General features: G+C 36.6%; 1 protein-coding gene across 49 annotated transcripts in view; it reads left to right on the top strand.

Moving 5' to 3' along the window:
- LOC141387809 (uncharacterized) overlaps positions 1–18,898 on the top strand; it is a 171,534-nt gene that overhangs the window by 139,974 nt on the left and 12,662 nt on the right. For 8 of the 49 annotated variants that reach the window (XM_073958085.1, XM_073958077.1, XM_073958074.1 and 5 more), the window contains 5 exons: positions 4,411–4,437; positions 4,903–5,193; positions 5,370–5,763; positions 10,856–10,955; positions 11,090–11,197. In XM_073958085.1, coding sequence (XP_073814186.1) covers positions 4,411–4,437; positions 4,903–5,193; positions 5,370–5,763; positions 10,856–10,955; positions 11,090–11,197 — 920 coding nt within the window. Of the gene's footprint in view, positions 1–4,410; positions 4,438–4,902; positions 5,194–5,369; positions 5,764–10,801; positions 10,956–11,089; positions 11,198–18,898 lie in introns of all 49 variants that reach the window. The other 41 variants (XM_073958071.1, XM_073958064.1, XM_073958062.1 and 38 more) reach the window with 9 other exon arrangements.

Below are 18,898 nucleotides of genomic sequence, written 5' to 3'. Positions count from 1 at the left end.
AGATAACTACTGAAGAAAAGAAATCCCAATAATTTGCATGAAAAAAGTAATAACAAATTTTAATGGGTGAATATTGTGAAATGACTGGTTTCGAGGGTCGGAAACAGCAAAGTGCCAAAATGACCTTAAATAAATATTTTTCGGCTGATACTTTTTATAAGACAATGTTATGCATAAATCAGCAACGGTCCATGAATATTTAAGGAGTTTTTCATCCCTTTGTAAGATTGATTTGTCCTTTCTTTGCTTTAATTAACTATAGCCTTGACTTTGAAATCGGTCTATTTGGATATAGCTCCCAATTACAATTTAACATATTCACATTGGTGTAGGGTATCATATAGTCGGGCCCGGTCGACATTATCCTATCCTTATTGACTATTCATTTTCCTCTGCATTTTTACTTTCTTTACAGTTCCATGTTGTATTTGATGGTTTGTTTAAAAATCTTATGATAAATTTATTTAATAATTATCATAAATAAAATAATCTCAAATGTACATTAATTATACCCACGGTAATGATGGAAACGTGATTATTCTTCGATTTAAATGTGAAAATCTTCAAAATTTGTTATATGATATAATATAATTTAATGAAGACTTTAAAAATGAACATACCTATACCATCAATTTTGAAATTATAATATAAATAACGGAAAAAATACTCACCACGGGATGACTAAATTTCAGGAACATGCACAAAAACACATTTTTCACTTCTGTCGATTATCTTTAAAACTAACGGGAATTGTCGTTACATTGACATATTACATATAAATACAAACCGATTTAAAGCATTTTTTCTTAATAAACACATTGGCCCACGGAAATGACAAAAAATAGGGACTTAGTTCATTCTTCTAGAACAACTCGACGTACTTCATTTATATAATATATTTTGAAATATTAATGAATATCATTGTTTTTTGAACACAAAATGACTGGGGACACGCTACGGTAATGAGTATTTGCATTTTGCGACCATTTTTCATATAGTAAATATGTAGAATATTTAATTTTGATTTTCGAGACTCGTTTAAGAACATTCAATTTTACTTATTCCGTTTCTAAGAATTTAATTTTTTATACCCTCAGCCTTTAGGCTATGAAGGGTATATACACTTTCATACGGGCAAAATGTTCCTCATCGAAATAATGGTTTTAGACCCCAAGTATGTTTGGACGAAATGTGTTTCAGACAATTTGGAGTCGATTGAGCAATGTCCGTCCGTCTGTCTGTCTGTCTGTCTGTCTGTCTGGCTGGCTGGAGCGCACGATAACTCTCGAAGGGATGAACCGATTCGGTTCAAATTTTGGCTTTCGTAATATTTTGTCCAAACTTAGTTTAAGTTCGAAGATGAGCTATATCGGTCCACTCCTTCCGGAACCTCCCCCACAAAAGTTCGAAAATGTTCGGAAAATTTGTACGCACGATAACTCTTGAAGGTTGTAACCGATTTGGTCCATACTTTGCCCATCGTGGAGCGTTTACCAGACTTAGATCAGGTTTTAATATGGACTCAATCGGTCCACTCCGTCGGGTACCTCCCACACAAAATTTTGGAAAAGTTCAGTTTAGGAACATCTCTCGAATCGCTTTGATTTTTGCTTTAGCAACTTGTATTCACTGCCCTCCATACGACGGTATAAGTTTCATCAGGGGCAAGTCCATACTTCCTGAGAAAATAGCCTGAAAGTTGCAAAAAAACCCCTATGACACCGGAGGGCAAAATAACTCTCGAACAGGTCTGCCGATTCGGTCCAAAGTTTGGCCTTAGTAATATTTTGTCCAAACATAGTTTAAGTTCGAACATAAGCCATATCGGTCCACTCCTTCAGGTACCTCCCCCACAAAAGTTCAAAAATGTTCGGAAAAATTGTGCGTACGATAACTCATGAAGAGAGTGGCCGAATTGGTCCATACTTTACACATCCTAATATATCTACCAGATATAGATCAGGTTCAAATATGGACTATATTTGTCCACTCCATCCGGTACCTCCCACTCAAAATTTCGGATACATGTTCACTTTAAGACCTGCTTTCGAATCACTTTGATTTTTGTTGAAGCAACTTGCATTGCTGCCTCAATTGCGATGGTAAAAGTTGTTTCAGGGGCAAGTTCATACTTCTTGAGCAAACATCCCTGAAGTTCTAAAAAACCCCTAGTGGCTGGAGATCCATTCTTTTTAGTATCTCCTCCGCAAAGCTTTTGATATTAAATCCTAATCAACATTTGTGTCAGTTCAAACGCCCAAAATTTTTAAAACTCCCTAAATACATGCGTTTTTTGAAAAAAAATTGTTTCAATATACACAGGCTGAGGGTATATCTCTGTCGGCAAAGCCGACTGATACTTTTTTACTTGTTTTCAATATTTTTAACCCTAAATGCGTCGGGACACAGAAACCAGTCTTTTCGCAATATTCACCCTAATATATTCATATTATGAATTAAGTGGGGGCGGGGCGCCTACGCCATGATAGAGGTGTGATGGGTTAACTTATAGTCAAGATATGCTAATATTTTTACCAAAAATAATATTTGAAAAAACTTTAACGGTGTCGATATGAGAACATTTTGAAGAAAAACGTGGCGAAGCCGACCCATGTTACCATACTTCTATTTCATGTTGGAAACTGTAGTAAAGGGGAAAAAGTATGGATAGAAATAATAATAATAAGATTACAAGTAATGACATTCTGTCGAAAATATTTGAGAATTATACATCTTTGTGTTTATTTCAGCTTGAGTCCATATTTTGTTGTAATTCAATTGTTTGAATAACAACAAAATATTTTAAAGTGGATATGAAATTGATTAGTTGCGGGCGAAGGGTAGGGAATACTATAGTTTCAGTTGTCACCAAACAACTTCATCAGTTCCCTTTTTCGCCGACTCTGTATCGATAAACAGGTCAATAAAGCCATCTAGCAAATTAAATAAAATGAGAAATTTGCTGTATGGCCCTAAAGCTGTTTACCCTACAATTTGAGTCGAACTAAAGAATTTCATATCCACTACTGTTTTTATGTCGTCTTTGCTTCGCAAAGAATACGAACATAGTAGTGTTGCTTCAATAAGCGGGGGTAAAAACAACAAGAAAGATGTTTTTGCTTTACGCATTGATCAACAAGGCCGTGCTGATGCCTATTATTGTTGTTGGCGTTTTTTATTGTTGGACTGCAGAATTTTACATCTTTGTGTTTATTTCAGCTTGAGTCCATATTTTGTTGTAATTCAATTGTTTGAATAACAACAAAATATTTTAAAGTGGATATGAAATTGATTAGTTGCGGGCGAAGGTAAACAGCTTTAGGGCCATACAGCAAATTTCTCATTTTATTTAATTTGCTAGATGGCTTTATTGACCTGTTTATCGATACAGAGTCGGCGAAAAAGGGAACTGATGAAGTTGTTTGGTGACAACTGAAACTATAGTATTCCCTACCCTTCGCCCGCAACTAATCAATTTCATATCCACTTTAAAATATTTTGTTGTTATTCAAACAATTGAATTACAACAAAATATGGACTCAAGCTGAAATAAACACAAAGATGTAAAATTCTGCAGTCCAACAATAAAAAACGCCAACAACAATAATAGGCATCAGCACGGCCTTGTTGATCAATGCGTAAAGCAAAAACATCTTTCTTGTTGTTTTTACCCCCGCTTATTGAAGCAACACTACTATGTTCGTATTCTTTGCGAAGCAAAGACGACATAAAAACAGTAGTGGATATGAAATTCTTTAGTTCGACTCAAATTGTAGGGTAAACAGCTTTAGGGCCATACAGCAAATTTCTCATTTTATTTAATTTGCTAGATGGCTTTATTGACCTGTTTATCGATACAAAGTCGGCGAAAAAGGGAACTGATGAAGTTGTTTGGTGACAACTGAAACTATAGTATTCCCTACCCTTCGCCCGCAACTAATCAATTTCATATCCACTTTAAAATATTTTGTTGTTATTCAAACAATTGAATTACAACAAAATATGGACTCAAGCTGAAATAAACACAAAGATGTAAAATTCTGCAGTCCAACAATAAAAAACGCCAACAACAATTTGAGAATTACATATATATAAATAAATTTATGTATAAAAAATATAGTGAAAATCGAATCATAACTGTGTCTTAATTATTATAAAATAAAACAAAAATTACTTTTATCGAACTTCTAGCATATTTATCGCTCATTAATAGCTTATTTCTTTTATTCGACACAATTTGATTTTCAGTATTGGTTGTCTTTATTTATTTTAAATTTTTCTCATATTTATTTTCATGTTCCGTTATTGCATTCTGCACTCCTTGCTGACTGATCACTTACTTATTCCCTGAAAACTGTTCATGATTTCAAAAAAATCATCATCGTTATTGCACATTCATCTCACGAACAGAATTCAAGCAATCCAAATGCATTTAAGGTAATTTCAACAGATCTGCGAAAAAAATTTCATTGAAAAAACGCTCATGACATTTAAGTTTAAAAGTTTCGTTTGAGTTTTTGGTTCATTAAAATTTAAAATAACAAAAAAATTCTAATCATGCTCGATTTAAATTTAATTTGCATTCACTTATTCATTCACTGATCACAACTCACTGGGTGATGAAATAAGATGAAGAGCGTGCGTTTTTCTTTAGTTTTAGATTGTAAATAACTGAAAATTTCTGCATTTAAGTCTCTCTAGTTTAGAAATTGTTCAAATGCTAACTTTGAAAATATTTTCTTTTCATGGCCTGTATTTTTGTATAAAAAACTTTTGTTATGTGTGCGTGTACGTCTCGATTCAAAATTTGCGTTACGTTACCGCATACTCTGCGCTTTTATTAACCCCGCTTAAATAAAACCCATTTCGAATCAAAATTCGAAAACTCGAAACTACCAAAAGGTCGAAGTCAATAAAGATGGACAAATCGAAGTTAAAGAATCTCAAGATGTATTAAATGCCGCCGTCTCAAAAGCTTTGGAAAGCACTGCTGGACTAGAGGCGACGGACGAATCTATTTTGCCTATCGATAGCTTAGAGAATATCGAACAAATCACACAGGATACATCAGTGACCACAGATATAACTGCAAGTCCAACTGATTCGTATCCACAAACAGAGTGCCTAACTGAAAAACCGTCCCCAGAAAACACCACAGGTAACGATAGTGCTTTGGGAGACTCTACCACAGAGGTAAGTAGACACACTACAAACGTAAGTTGGAACTTACGTCGCAGAAAGTTATGTTTCTTCTTGATTTTACTAAAACAGCATGAAGCTCCTTTTGAAAGCTTGGCTTTTAGTTACTTGCTCTGCTTATATTCTAATAAAAGCTTTAATCAAGTAACTTCTTCTTCTTCTCCATTTAGTATGGTCAACCGAATGCTGCCTCCTCGCCCAATGGTCATAACAATTATCAACAGAATGGTGCCTCAATGGGTGGCTATTCACCTGCTAACAACAACAATAACTCGTATTCGAATAATGGCTATTCCACAAACAGTTTACCTCGCAACGGTGTTATGACCCAACAACCATTATCATCGCCGCCAAATTCTGATCTGGACGATCGTGGCCGCAGTAAGAAACGCAATTTCTTTGGTACTTTGAAAAAACGTTTAAGCCGTTCCAAGACACGCACCCATTCGGCCGATCAACAACAACATCAATCTAATCAAACAACTACCCCAACAGGAACACTTAATGGTGATTCACGTTCATTATCTGTCGATCGTGCTGTTTTGTCCAAAAGCAATTCACTTGGTAATTACCTATGTTCCACACCTCCACCACCACCACCGTCACCATCCTCCTCATTAACCCTCTATTGTAGAATGCCCTACCATATATATTGTTTGATTTTTCACCCCATCACCTATTTATTGTCACATACATTTTTATATCACAAAAAACATTCACATTTATTTCATAGGAATGTAAAAGAAATGCCAGAATATTGGCTAGGGTATTATTCTGTTTTGGGGTGTCACCGTCCACGTCCACTTGTTTCTTCAGGCCACGGACTTCTTTTTGGGCTCTACATCTATAAGCTGGTGGTCTCGAATAATTTCAAACTAAGCGCCCACTTTAGCTTCAAAGCTAATGTTGACATACATATGTATGTATATCGCTTGTTCGGGCCACTTAGGAGTTTCATATTCATTGTCCTCAATTTCAACAAGGTTCGCTCAGATTTTTACAACTCTTGGTGCTGGATTCTCCTTCACGACCTTCCCACGTCCTCGTTCCTCCCATGGCATGGCTAAATCGGGAATTTTTTTTTGCATTCTCTTTCTCTCGCAACTCAATCCTCTCAGTAAACAAGCGGATCCTTCTATTGTTATGTGCCTGATTCGATGCTGCAGCTCCCTGACTTTCGAAGAACTCATACGCCTCTTCAGGGTACTCCTCAGACTGCGTTTCATTAATCTCGACAAATGCCCAATTGATGAGATCAGGAAGTTTCTCTATTTCGTTCCCAATTCTTGCTGCCGTCATTATTCTGAATTCTGATTGAAATAATCTGCTTTGCGCAATGTTAATTAAGTATAACTAATAAAGTATATGTTCAGAACTGATGCTTGGCACTGTTGTGACCACAAACCAAATTCTAGTCGACCTAGTCGTTTCAGTAGTGGCTGTTGTGACTGCCTATGATTTGTCGAAATCGCTCTTTCAGATGAAAGTCTTTTGGGCATTGGAAATTATAGACAACTAGCGCAAGAGATGGCAAAAGACGGACTTCAAACCAGAGATTGGCCCTATACGCCAGGTATATATTTCCATTCCCTTGTTTCAGTAAAGTGGCGCCCGACGTTGACAACACTGGAAAGAAAAGAAAACATACATTTTTTGTGGCATATTCTACAGGTTCTCGGTCCAGTCCAGTCCTAGTAGTTGATTTTTTACAAGATTTAATCCAGAAACTTTGTTCTTTATATTCCAAGGTTCCTGGAGGAGGTTTATCTGGATGGTCTCAATCTTAGGGCTTCCAGAAAACGGGCTTCTTGTGTGGCGCTGGGGGGTTTAACCTTCTTGCTCCAGTAACGAGTCGTTGATAGTATTGGCTCCCTCTTGTGTGTCGTTCGGGGTTTTTACCTCCTGGCTGTTATGTTTGGAATCCTCGTCCTCGACGCCTTTTGTTCTGCCAACTTTAAAATGGACAGTATTTAGGACGCAATACGCCATGCCCTTATTATTTGTCAGAATATCCAGTGATAGACTTCAAGTCCCACCACAAGAGTGCCATACCCATTCTGTTGAAGACCTCACACCTCTTCACATTCAAAATCTGGTTTTGTATGCCAACGCCGATTTTGGCCCTTCCAATGTTGATGTGGACAACATTTGAGACGTAATACGTAATACCCTTGATGTATTTGTCAGACGCCCAGTGAGAGACCTTCATGTCCCAGCATATGGAGAGAGATGGTCTCCCCGAGACTGGCAGAGTTCGCTACTCCTTTGTAACATGTGGTCCAAGAGTCAACGGCTAACGATTTTCTAATGGCTCTTATGTAGCCTGCCAGACTATCTACTGGTATCACCGCATAACACAGTTCGTCCCTGTATTGCCTTTCTGCTACTTTGGCGTAAGTTGATGGCGGCATATTTCCTGTTCCGCGGCCAGGAAAGGTCAGGGATTTGCTTTCAGTACCCCTGTCATTCAAGGATGATTCACCTTCTTTATGTCGGAGATCACTGTGTCGCCCTCTGCAAAAAAAAAAAAATTCGGGACAATCTCCCGAACCTCTTGACGAGGTTTACTCGATGCACTTGAGGATGAGAAGCTCTTTTTCTTCTTCAATGGTTTCGCAGTACTCTGCTCTTCGGGAAATCTTATGCTCCTTCCCGCTTCCGAGGAAGTGAAGGTAAGGCCTCCTTCGGAGCAGCGTGCTGGTTTTTCGGGCAGCCGCGCCTTATACTTCTAAAATGTGCGTCGTTGAGCTCATGCCAGCTGCTTGTTTCCTATTGCAAGCTTTGCGATGCCCTCTTTCACTTCGTCCGCCATCTTGTGGACATGCTCTTTAGAAGGGTTTTCACAACGGATTTTTGTTGCTGTCGGATTCGTTGTCAGATTATCTCTCCCGAAAACTGCATAGGCCCATTAAGCTTACTGCTGATGATTGCAATTGGTCCAAGCCATTGTAGGATGTAGTCCAAGAGTTTATCGTTGGCAATTACCTCCATGGTTTTCTGATGGCCCCTATGTAGCCTGCCAGATCCTCTTCTGGTATCGACCACCCCATAACATAGTTCGTTCCTGTATTGCCTTTTGGCTAATGTGGCGTAATTTATGACTGCTCATTTCCTGTCTCCTGCTTTTCTTTCAAAATCCTCAGTCTTTCTAAAAGGTTCGCTTGTCGGACTCAAATTCTTCAATTCTGAATTCACTGTGTCGCCCTGTGCAAAAAGATTCTCGCTATAGTCACTTTTGTGTGGGTATTGGCAAGGTTTAGTCCGCACATTTTAAGGTGGGAGGGAAGCTCTTTTTCGATTATTTCGCTGTATTCTGCTCTTCCTGAGATTTTATCCTCTTCGACATTACCGAGAAAGTTTTGATCTCCTAGGGATCATCGTGCTGTATTTTTATTCCCAACCTGGCTCTTCCCAACTTGATTTGTTGAGCCCCTGACAGCGGCTTCTTTTCTTCATCCTCTCATTTTCCTTTAGGTGTTTGTAGCAGTACCTTCGACCACATATGCCAAGGCAGAGAGGTTTGCACACCATCGCTGGTATGACTCGACGAGGTGTGATTCACAGGCAGATCACTAATCCCGCTGGTACCGGGTTATTTACGCCCTGCATCGTAACTTTTATTTTATATTTACCTTCTTCCATCAATTGTTTTTATTTAGGGTAACACCACCATTGTCACTTTTTCGTTCGCGGAGAAGTCGTATGTATCCAGAGGCAGGACTTCGTTGGGTATGTGGTAATTGCAAGTCCCATGAAATAGATAGAAATAGATTTCCAAAAGGGACAACGCAGTATTTTCTAATATCAATGAGTTTATCCCGATTCATATTAGCTCAATGATATGGGACCTACTTCTTATCGCCGAGTCCGAACGGTGTGTCTTAAGACGCCACTAGTTCAGAAGTGTTAAACGGCTGAGATACTCAGGAAAATTCGTCACAGTTGAAAATTTGATGTAGGCGAGAAAGCGGTGTCCATTTCAACATTAAACTGAAGAGGTTTTTTCCAGCTGGACATTTTTGAAAAATCTTTAAAATTTTTGAATACACTAATGGCTCCCCCAGCTGTTGTTCCTGGTGCTGCTTGATTCTTCGCTGTATTTACAGCTTCCAATCACTTCAAATTCTAATCAAAATTTGATGATTAAAATTCCATCTTCAGAATTTTTACCCATAACTTCTCAAGCTCATCCTGTACCTCCAATAGTTGTTAATGTAGAATGGCCAAATGTAGATACTTCAGTTTCTATCGCACTTCCAACTCTTGAAATTGGTCTAACTTTAAGTTCTAATCATCTCCCGGCCGAAGTACTTCTACCTACATCAACATTTAATTTGAAAACAATATTATTTAGATTTGCAAATGGATGTTATATCAGCTCAGAACATCGGCATATATAAGTCCAAAAATGTTGGTCTTTACATCAAGTGCGGACATAACTTATGTAATGTCACGCAGCCGCGTTAAACATATGTAAAAACAATCATGTAAGATTATAAAGACTTATCCAGTTCATATTATAAAAGTAAACCCTGCTCTTAGTTTCCCAACTTTATGGTGGCTTCTGTAATTCACATTCTACACAAATTTCTAGACTTTTTCTTTAGACCCCCCACCCCATTATTTTTGTGTTGATTTCTTCATTGAAACGATTTTTCATTTCCCTTTTCCTGTGTGTAATTTTTAATTTCTATTCCTTTTGTTTCTTTTCTTATATTCTATTAAAAAAATATCTATGTCTTTCTCTTCTTCAATAAAAAATCAACAACAACAACAAACTTAACTCTCTCCAAAACAAAAAAACTCTTCACACATAAAAACACTTAAAATGTTCAACTAAATGTTTATCTTTGTAACAAAAAACCAATAAAACAAATCTTAACTGTATGTATTACAAATAAACATTCTCACTCACTGCACTCACCATGCAACACACAATCACTCACTCACATACATACAAATATACTACACAAATTGCAACACCTTGCACATAATTTTATACACATACCAAAAAAATTAAAATTTTGAAAAAAAAAAAACAAATTTTGCAAAAAATCAAAATTATTGTCGGGGAAAACGTTTTGAAATTTGCTTCTTTTTTATATAAATAAATTTAAAACGAAAATCATTAAATTGTTATTAATAAACTTATTTTTTAATTCTTTTTTCATTTCATATAAAACATAAACATTTAATTTTTATTTGGTTTGGTCTGCACACTTGGCGCTATTTTTATTGAACTTTGGTTTGAAATTCAACAACAACAACACAATTCGACCCCCAACTTGACAACTGAACCTGACAACAATCTATCAACCAACAACAACTACATCAACAACAACATTTATGGTTTTGTATATAACTATGGTTTTATGGTTTACAACTTAATTTTTTATATTATTTATTATTTTTTTACATTATCCTTTTTCCTTTTTGTCAAAAAACAAATTGCACACACTTTGATTTTTAATTTTTATTTTTTGATACTTTGTTTGTACGGCAATTCCAATTTTGTTGCTAAAAATTTTTCTAATTTCCAAAAAAAAATTGGTTTGTTAATTGAAAAAACATATTTATGTGTGGTTCGGGGGTATTTGTAAAGGACGCTCGGGCATGTCACCCACTTTAGATCACTCAAGACGCTCTTCAATTTCAGAGTCTTCAGCAATCTCAGGTTTCTCTTCGGCCAGCACAAAAACCTATGTTCACGAAGCCTCCACACTGGTACTGGAAACCATTGAAAATGGCATTAAGAGGTAAGCAGAAACCTATACTATATACTATAGTAACAAAGATTTGAAGGTAGTTTGTGTTTTTGAAAGCATATTTTGAATTTTAACGCTATTGTTGAAACTTAGTGTAATTTTATATTCTTGTTCTCTTCCCACAGACACTTCATTGTGCCTCTGAATATCGCACAACGTCCCAGATGGCGCCGTAAGGGAACCAAACTGCACATATACAATGATCACACCTTTATTGCCAAGCATTTAAGCGGGTAAGTTTATATAAATATATTTAGAAAGCCGCTCGATTTGTTCGCGAACAAAACGAAATTGAACGATTCCAAATGTTTGCTATGCTAAATTATGACAGAGAGAGGAAGTAACCCCGGATCGTGATTTCTCTCGGCTTGGCACCGTCTGATCCACAATAGGTCTGTGACGGTGAGATGCAACGGATGCCGTGAATGGGTACATTTCAAGAATTATTCTTGAGGGAGTATAGAGATAGGGATTATGTTGTTTCGTGCTGCACCAACTTGATCCCCCATGTGTCTTTGTCGTAATGGGAATATGAAACTCCCCCACAATTTCCAAAACAGCCGGCCCGTGATTTTTCTCGGTTTCGCACCGTTTGATCCATAATAGGTCGGTGTCGGTGAGATGCAGCGAATGCCGTGAATGGGTACATTTCAGGAATTGTTCAGGTCTGAACTTCTTGAGGGAGTATAGATATAGGGATTATGTTGATTCGTGCAGCATGAACTTGATCCCCAGTGTGTCTTTGTCGTCATGGGATTATGAAAGTCCCCCACAATCTCCAAAACAGCAGTACCAACCGCAGTCTTTAACACCGCGTATAAATTTTCCAGTTCCTGACAATGTAACATTCCTGCAGTTTAACTGTGATGGTCCTTGTGGCAAGATCAATGAGTTCGTGAATTTTATGAGTCGATGAAAAAAAATGATTCATTCAGGAAACGAAGCAGAACAACAATTGCAGACTTCGGAGTTGTGATGGATACAACGTTCTTCGCTTGAATCTTACGAGATTTGGGGGGTGGTAGACTTGCATTCTTTTTGCAACAGTCTGACCGCTTGAGCTCGACTCTAGTGATTCGTATTTGGAGAGTGTGGTGTTAGCGGTAAAGTGTGGAACCTCCGAGATAGAATTGCTAAATGCGCACATCCCTCCGATTAATAGCTATGCCCCGCGTTATTCGCCTGACATCAGGCCACTGTTGGAATTTCCCTAGGGAATTTCAATGTGCATCATGAATTCAACTCTAGGAAATGGCCAGAGACCAATAGCGTTGGCTAAGAAAATAGACACCTCCACCTCCGCCGTAAACGATGACGCACGCACCGGGTTTAGATGAGACTGTCACCTAGTCTGACGTATGACGTGACTTAGCAGCACTTAATTTCCCTTGGGACAAACCATCTTCCTATCCTCATATGCATCATAACCTCTGAATGGCGAACTTTCTTAAACATGGGAAAACCAATCGGCAAGGATTCAAAGAATTCACCAACCAACGCTTCAGAGAATTGTTCAATCCCTCTGATGTTCGGGTTTGGGCCAACAGTCCCGGCTTCGTTTGGGAACCAACTGGTCGTAGTATTGGGTACGAGGTAGAGATGGGCGCGTGCCTGAAAAATTAGCCACGAACATGCACGAACACGGACCAAAATTTTTATGCGCATTCACGCACAAACACGGCGTTTTTTGAGAAGACACGAACACGCACACTCACGCACGAAATTACAAAAGAGGACAAATCGATATACACTCCACGTCAGTAGAATAGAACACCTAAATTGTTGTTAATGTTAGCTCATTTATCCCAAAACGAATGAATCTACGTTTTAATCTTGTAGGTATTTAAAGTATATGATGTTCCGTATCAAACACAGAACAAACAAAATTATGTTTCTAGCTCTTCGCGAAATGATTTTCTGATCCATTTTCCGATAGTACTATGAAAAGTAGGCATTTAGTTTTGGTCATAAGGAAAGAACAGTCATTTTATTTTCGCGAATTTTTAGGATATTAACGCCGAATTTTCTTTCAGTCGATAAAGCAAGGCTTTCTAATCATTTTTCACCAAAGAAAACCTATAAATAATTCCGCGAACACCGAAATAACATCGTAAAAGGGGTTTAAATGACAGATAATTGAAACATCTCGGAATATCAATAGGAGTTAATATCTCAAAAATTCGGGAAAATAAAATGACTGTTCTATCCTGATGACCAAAAATAAATGCCTAGTTTTCATAGTACTATCGAAAAATGAATCAGAAAATCATTTCGCGGAGAGCTAGAAACATAATTTTGTTTGTTCTGTGTTTGATAAGGAACATCATAGACTTTAAATACATATAAGATCAAAAACGTAGATTCATTCGTTTTGGGATAAATAAACTAATATTAAAAAAATTAGGACTTCTATTCTCCTGACGTGGAGTGAAGGTGTAGATTTGTTTGTTTTTTAAAAAAATATTCATATGTACTTTTAATTTTTATACCCTCAGCCTTTAGGCTGAGGCCAACCAAAAATGTGCCTCATCGAAATACTGGTTTTAGACCCCAAGTTCTTTTGTACGATATCCGTTTCAGACAATTTTCAGTAGATCTAGCAATGTCCGTCCGTCTGTCTGTCTGGCTGGTGCCCACGATAACTCTCGAACGGATCAATCGATTCGGTTCAAATGTTGGGTATCGAAATATTTTGTCCAGATTTGATTTAAGTTCGAAGATGGGCCATATAGGTCCACTCCTTCAGGTACATTCCCCACGAAAGTTAAAAAATGTTCGGAAAAATTGTGCACACGATAACTCTTGATGGGAGTGACCGATTTGGTCCATACCTTACGCATCCAAAAATATATACCAGATATAGATCAGGTTCGAATATGGACTATATATGTTCACTCCTTCGGGTACCTCCCACACAAAATATTGGATAAATTTACTTAAAAACCAGCTCTCGAATCATTTTGATTTTTGTTGCATTCGCTGCCTCAATTACGGCAGTAAAAGTTTTTTCAGGGGCAAGTCCATATTTCTTGAGAAAACAGCCCGAAAGTTGTAAAAAAACCCCTATGGTACCATATGTAGTGGCTGGAGGTTTCGAACCGAATATACTACCAAATATAGATATATTATGTGTTTCGCAGGCTAGTGTGATAAAAAAGCCATATCTATCGATATCCCCGCAAATTTTTGAGTTTTAATCCTATCCATGCTTTTGTCGGTGCATATGGCCAAAATTTTAAAAACCCCCTAAATACATACGTTTTTTTTTTTTTTTTTTTTAAAAAAAAGTATTTCAATCCACACAGGCTGTCGGCAAAGCCGACTGATACTTTTTTACGTGTTCTATTCTTATTTGAAAACATTATTTTGACCATGTTAGAACTCAAAAGTCTAATACGTTGAAAATAGTCTAATACGTTGAAAATATTTCCAGATGTGGAAAAAATCTTTCGCTCTTTGCTGAGCTGACGGGTATAGCCAAACATTTCCTGGCTAACACTAAGTTTACATTTACGAAATCCACTCAATTTCAACTGTCAATTCAATTGCTCAAACGTCAAATTAAATCCAATCGATTTCAGATGAGTTCTCATTTGACCTATACACTATGGAATTGACAGTTGAAATCGAGTGAATTTCGTAAATGTAAACATAGTATAATTGTTTATAATTATATTATAATTGTTTAAAGTTTAAAACATCAGTTTGGCTAGATGCGGCACTCGATAATATGTTTTCAATTTCAATTTTTATTTATCCAATAATCAGTTTATAATTTACATGTATTACAATTTTCGAGATATATCTTAAAGATTTAACAGCAATTGAGATTCTTGTAATGTTACATTAATAAGTGAATTTCATTTTGATTTAGTTATAGGGAAAAGGATACAAAACCTATATTTAAATTATATTATAGAGATTTCAAATATAATTAGAAAACTAATTGATTAAAAATAGATTATATGTACATAATCAGTCTTAATACAATAGTTTTCCATTTGATGATTTTAAATTGTTATATTAAAATATATTAAAATTCTTCTATACACTCACGTATTTTAGAATATCGTGATGTTAAAATTTTATTGAAATAATTATCATTTAGTCTTTTTACAAAATCCATGAATAGTTCATAGCCAGTTTCTTCATGTAGTCTTGATGTTGAGAAACGCCAGTGTTTCTTATGTATCATCTTAAGACATTTATTTTGGATCACTTGGAACTTTTTTAAATGTGTTTTTGCAGCTCTGTACCAAATTGGAGAAGCATAAGACATAATTGGGCGAATAACGCTTTTAAAAATTAGGTTTTTGTTTTTCAGGCTTAAACTTGATCTTTTGTTTAGGAAAGGCCATAAAGAACGAAAGGCTTTTAGAGCTTTTTGGCACGACGATTCAACGTGTTTCCTAAATGTCAGCTTTTTGTCCAGTATGACTCCGAGATAATTTATTTCGTCGGCGATGTTAATTTCATTTCCATGGAAAAGTAATTGTCTTCTAGCAATTCTTTTTGGGGACTTGTTGAATGGGAATATTATTGCTTGCGTTTTATTATAATTCATTTTGATTTTCCATTTGCTGAAATATTTGTTGCACGCCAATAAGCTTAACTCCATTTTTTTAAGAAGAGCAGATGTTAATTTACTTGATGATATTAGTGCCGTATCATCGGCATAGTAAGCTGTAAGGACTTCACGGGGAGGCTTGAAATCCGATGTATAAATTGAGTAGAGAGTAGGGGATAGTATAGAACCTTGTGGAAGTCCTGCTGGTATCGTTTTGAAAGAAGACCTACTTTTATTAATTTCAACGGCATATGTTCTAGTTTGCAGGAACTGTGAAATAATTTTACATAGGTAGGTGGGTATATTAGCCTTTACCAATTTATATAGAAGGCCATTGTGCCACACCGTGTCAAACGCTTTCTCAATGTCGAGAAGTATAACACCAGTCGATTTTCTTCGTTTTTTGTTAATAATTATTTTGTTTTTAATTCGGGCGATTTGGTGAGTTGTGCTATGATTTTTTTTAAAACCAAATTGGTTTTCGGAAATAATATTCAGTTCTGTTGCAAGGTCCAAAATTCTTGAATGGATTAATTTTTCGTAGATTTTTCCCAAATTGCTTAAGAGGCTAATAGGTCTGTAGCTGGTTGGCTCTGCTGCAGGTTTATTTGGCTTCGGTACGGCAATGATTTTTGCTTCTTTAAATGCTCGTGGAAAGTGATTGAGACGAAGACAACTGTTAAAAATGTGCACAAGAAGACTTATTGCCCTTGGCGGCAAGTTTTTTAATGCGATGTTGGGTACATTATCAAAGCCTGGTGCTTTTGACGATTTTAACATTGAAATGACAGATGTCAATTCATTATTTGTTATATAAATAATATCCGTTTCAGACGGTGGTTCTGAATACAATTGCGATACAGTTCTGTTAACAGTACGATCAATAGAGTGACTATAAGAGGATGTTAGTTCGTGTGATTTACTAAAAGTTCTCGCAAGTAATTCAGCTTTTTCTGGATCAGTAATTGATTTTGAAGGACCGTCAATAAGTGATGGAATAATGTGTTTTCCTTTACCTCTTAATGACCTACTTATCTTCCAAAAGCTCTTATCTCCCGGTTTCATATTCTCTAGGAGAGTTGACCATTTCCTGTTTTTATGTTCATGTAGTTTTTGGTCTATATGTTTCGTGAGAAATGATGTACACTGACCATAAAAATTATATTCAAAGCTACTGCGAGCTCTAAGTTGCTTTCTTTTGAATTTTTTTCTCTGTCCAATCATATTTAAGATGTCCCGAGGTATTCGATTGGAATTCCTTGTTTCACATTGAGGGGTTGAGAGATTTCTCGCTGTTAATATTAGTTTGATGAATTTTTCAATTTCTTTATCTACCGTATTTTTAGAGCTATAATTATCAAACGATAAACCGATACTGTTTTCTACAATACTTTGAAATAAGCTCCAATCCGTGTGCTTATAAGAATATGTACTAGAATTATCTTTCATAACACGAGCTGATAGTGAACAGAGTACAGGGCGATGATCTGATGGGATTTCGTAGTCCAAAGTTGTGATTGCCATCGGTATCGAAATATTACTTAGGACGATATCCACCGTGGATGGATTACAATTTTGACGATGTGGATATAAAGTTGGTTTGTTCGGATAATACACAAAGTAGTTTTGTAGCTGCTGCAGGTTGTTAAGAGCATTACCAGCCGCGTTGTTAGATGAACAGTTCCAAGAGGAGTGCTTGGCGTTAAGATCACCAAGCAGTACGAAGTCAGCATTGTCCGGAGTAAGTCGTTTAATATCATTTGTAAATGAAGTCGCGAATCTAGGAGAATACGCTGTCGTTACAATGACTTTTCTGTGGTTGATAACAATTTCAATAGAAAGATTTTCTATTAATGCTGTCTTAATTACTGGTAATATTATATGCTTAATATTTTTGTGGACTAGTAAAGCTACTCCCCCACCATTTCCACTTTGACGGTCGTTGCGATAAATGATATAATTTTCAAAAAATGGCTTGTGACTTTCTTTATAAAATGTTTCATTTAGCCCAGCTATATGAACATTTTTTTCTTTAAGAAGATTTTCGAATTGTAACATATGAGAATTTGAAGTAATGCCGTTAGCATTCCAATGTAAAATATTTAGGTTTTCAATGTAATTATTTAAGGTCATAGGCATACTTTAATAAAGACATTACCACTTGAATTTGTTGTACTCTCGACGTACATTTGCTTAGTTCATCAAGTGATGAGGAAAAAATGTTGAACAATTCGTCTATGTTAAATAGATCTGTGCATTCATTTCTTGTGGTCCCAGCATACGAGCTGTTGTTATAGTTGTTGTTGTCGTTTATGATCGTCGGCGGAACATGATGTGTGTTGTGTATATTTACAGAGGTACGTGCTTGTCTGGGACGTGCAACGGTGGCCCTTCTATTGTGATTGGACGTTACTTTTTGTCTGATATCAATATATTTTTGGCGCAAAGGACAATTAACATCATTCGCGGCATGATCGGATCTTGCATTTCCTGCTTTCAAGCAGTTGAAACAGGAGAAAATAGTAGGCCTCTTATTATCTTTAGAAAGAGGGCAATCATTTGTTCGGTGAGATTTTGCACATGTCATACATGCTGACTTTCTATTGCAGTGATCACCTCCATGACCGTACATCAGGCAGTTCCAGCACTGAGTTGGTCTGTCCGATTTTCTCGGTTTGTATTTTTTCCATGTAACATAGATTTTGCAAATCAAATTAATATTTTTTAAGTGGTTTGGGTTAAATGATTTCCTATCGAATTGTACTTTATATACAGCATTATGAGGACTGCTATATCTGGTTTGCACTTCTGTCACAGATTTAGGTGGAAGATTGTATGCTGTGAGATCTTCTATGATGTCATCAGTGTTTATCTTTGGGAGACCATATAGGAAAGTTGTATACAGCTTATTTGATTTTGAATTAAAGGTGTGGAATTCAATAAGACCTTCCTTTAATGATTTTACACAGAAATCGTATTTTTCCTGTGTCTGCGGAAAAATTTTGGTACCGATGGAAGTGCGTTTGTATGCACAACCGTCACCCGTTAGTAATTGAATTTCTTTCAAAGGAATATTTGCATCAGCAACAATTGGTGGTGGTTTTCGTAATACCTTGGTATTATTTAAATTAATATTGGACTCTGCCAAGTCGTTCAAATCCTCCATATCAGATAATGAACTGAATCTATTAAAGCTTGAGCATGATGGATGATCAGCCATTGGTTTCATCGAAGAAAACAAAATACGAGATTTTGCCTTAGATTTGGATCTAGATGGAAAGTCGGCCCGGCGTGCCGACGGTTTGCCCCCGGGGGGCTTGACCATTATGTGGTGCTTCTATGCACTGACCGGTTGGTATGCAAATAA

The sequence above is a fragment of the Musca autumnalis genome, unplaced genomic scaffold (assembly GCF_047663935.1).
Source record: "Musca autumnalis isolate F117 unplaced genomic scaffold, ASM4766393v1 scaffold_5, whole genome shotgun sequence".
Classification (NCBI taxonomy): domain Eukaryota; kingdom Metazoa; phylum Arthropoda; class Insecta; order Diptera; family Muscidae; genus Musca; species Musca autumnalis.
The sequence above is the reverse complement of the archived record's forward strand: the minus strand, read 5'-3'. Positions and strand labels throughout refer to the sequence as shown.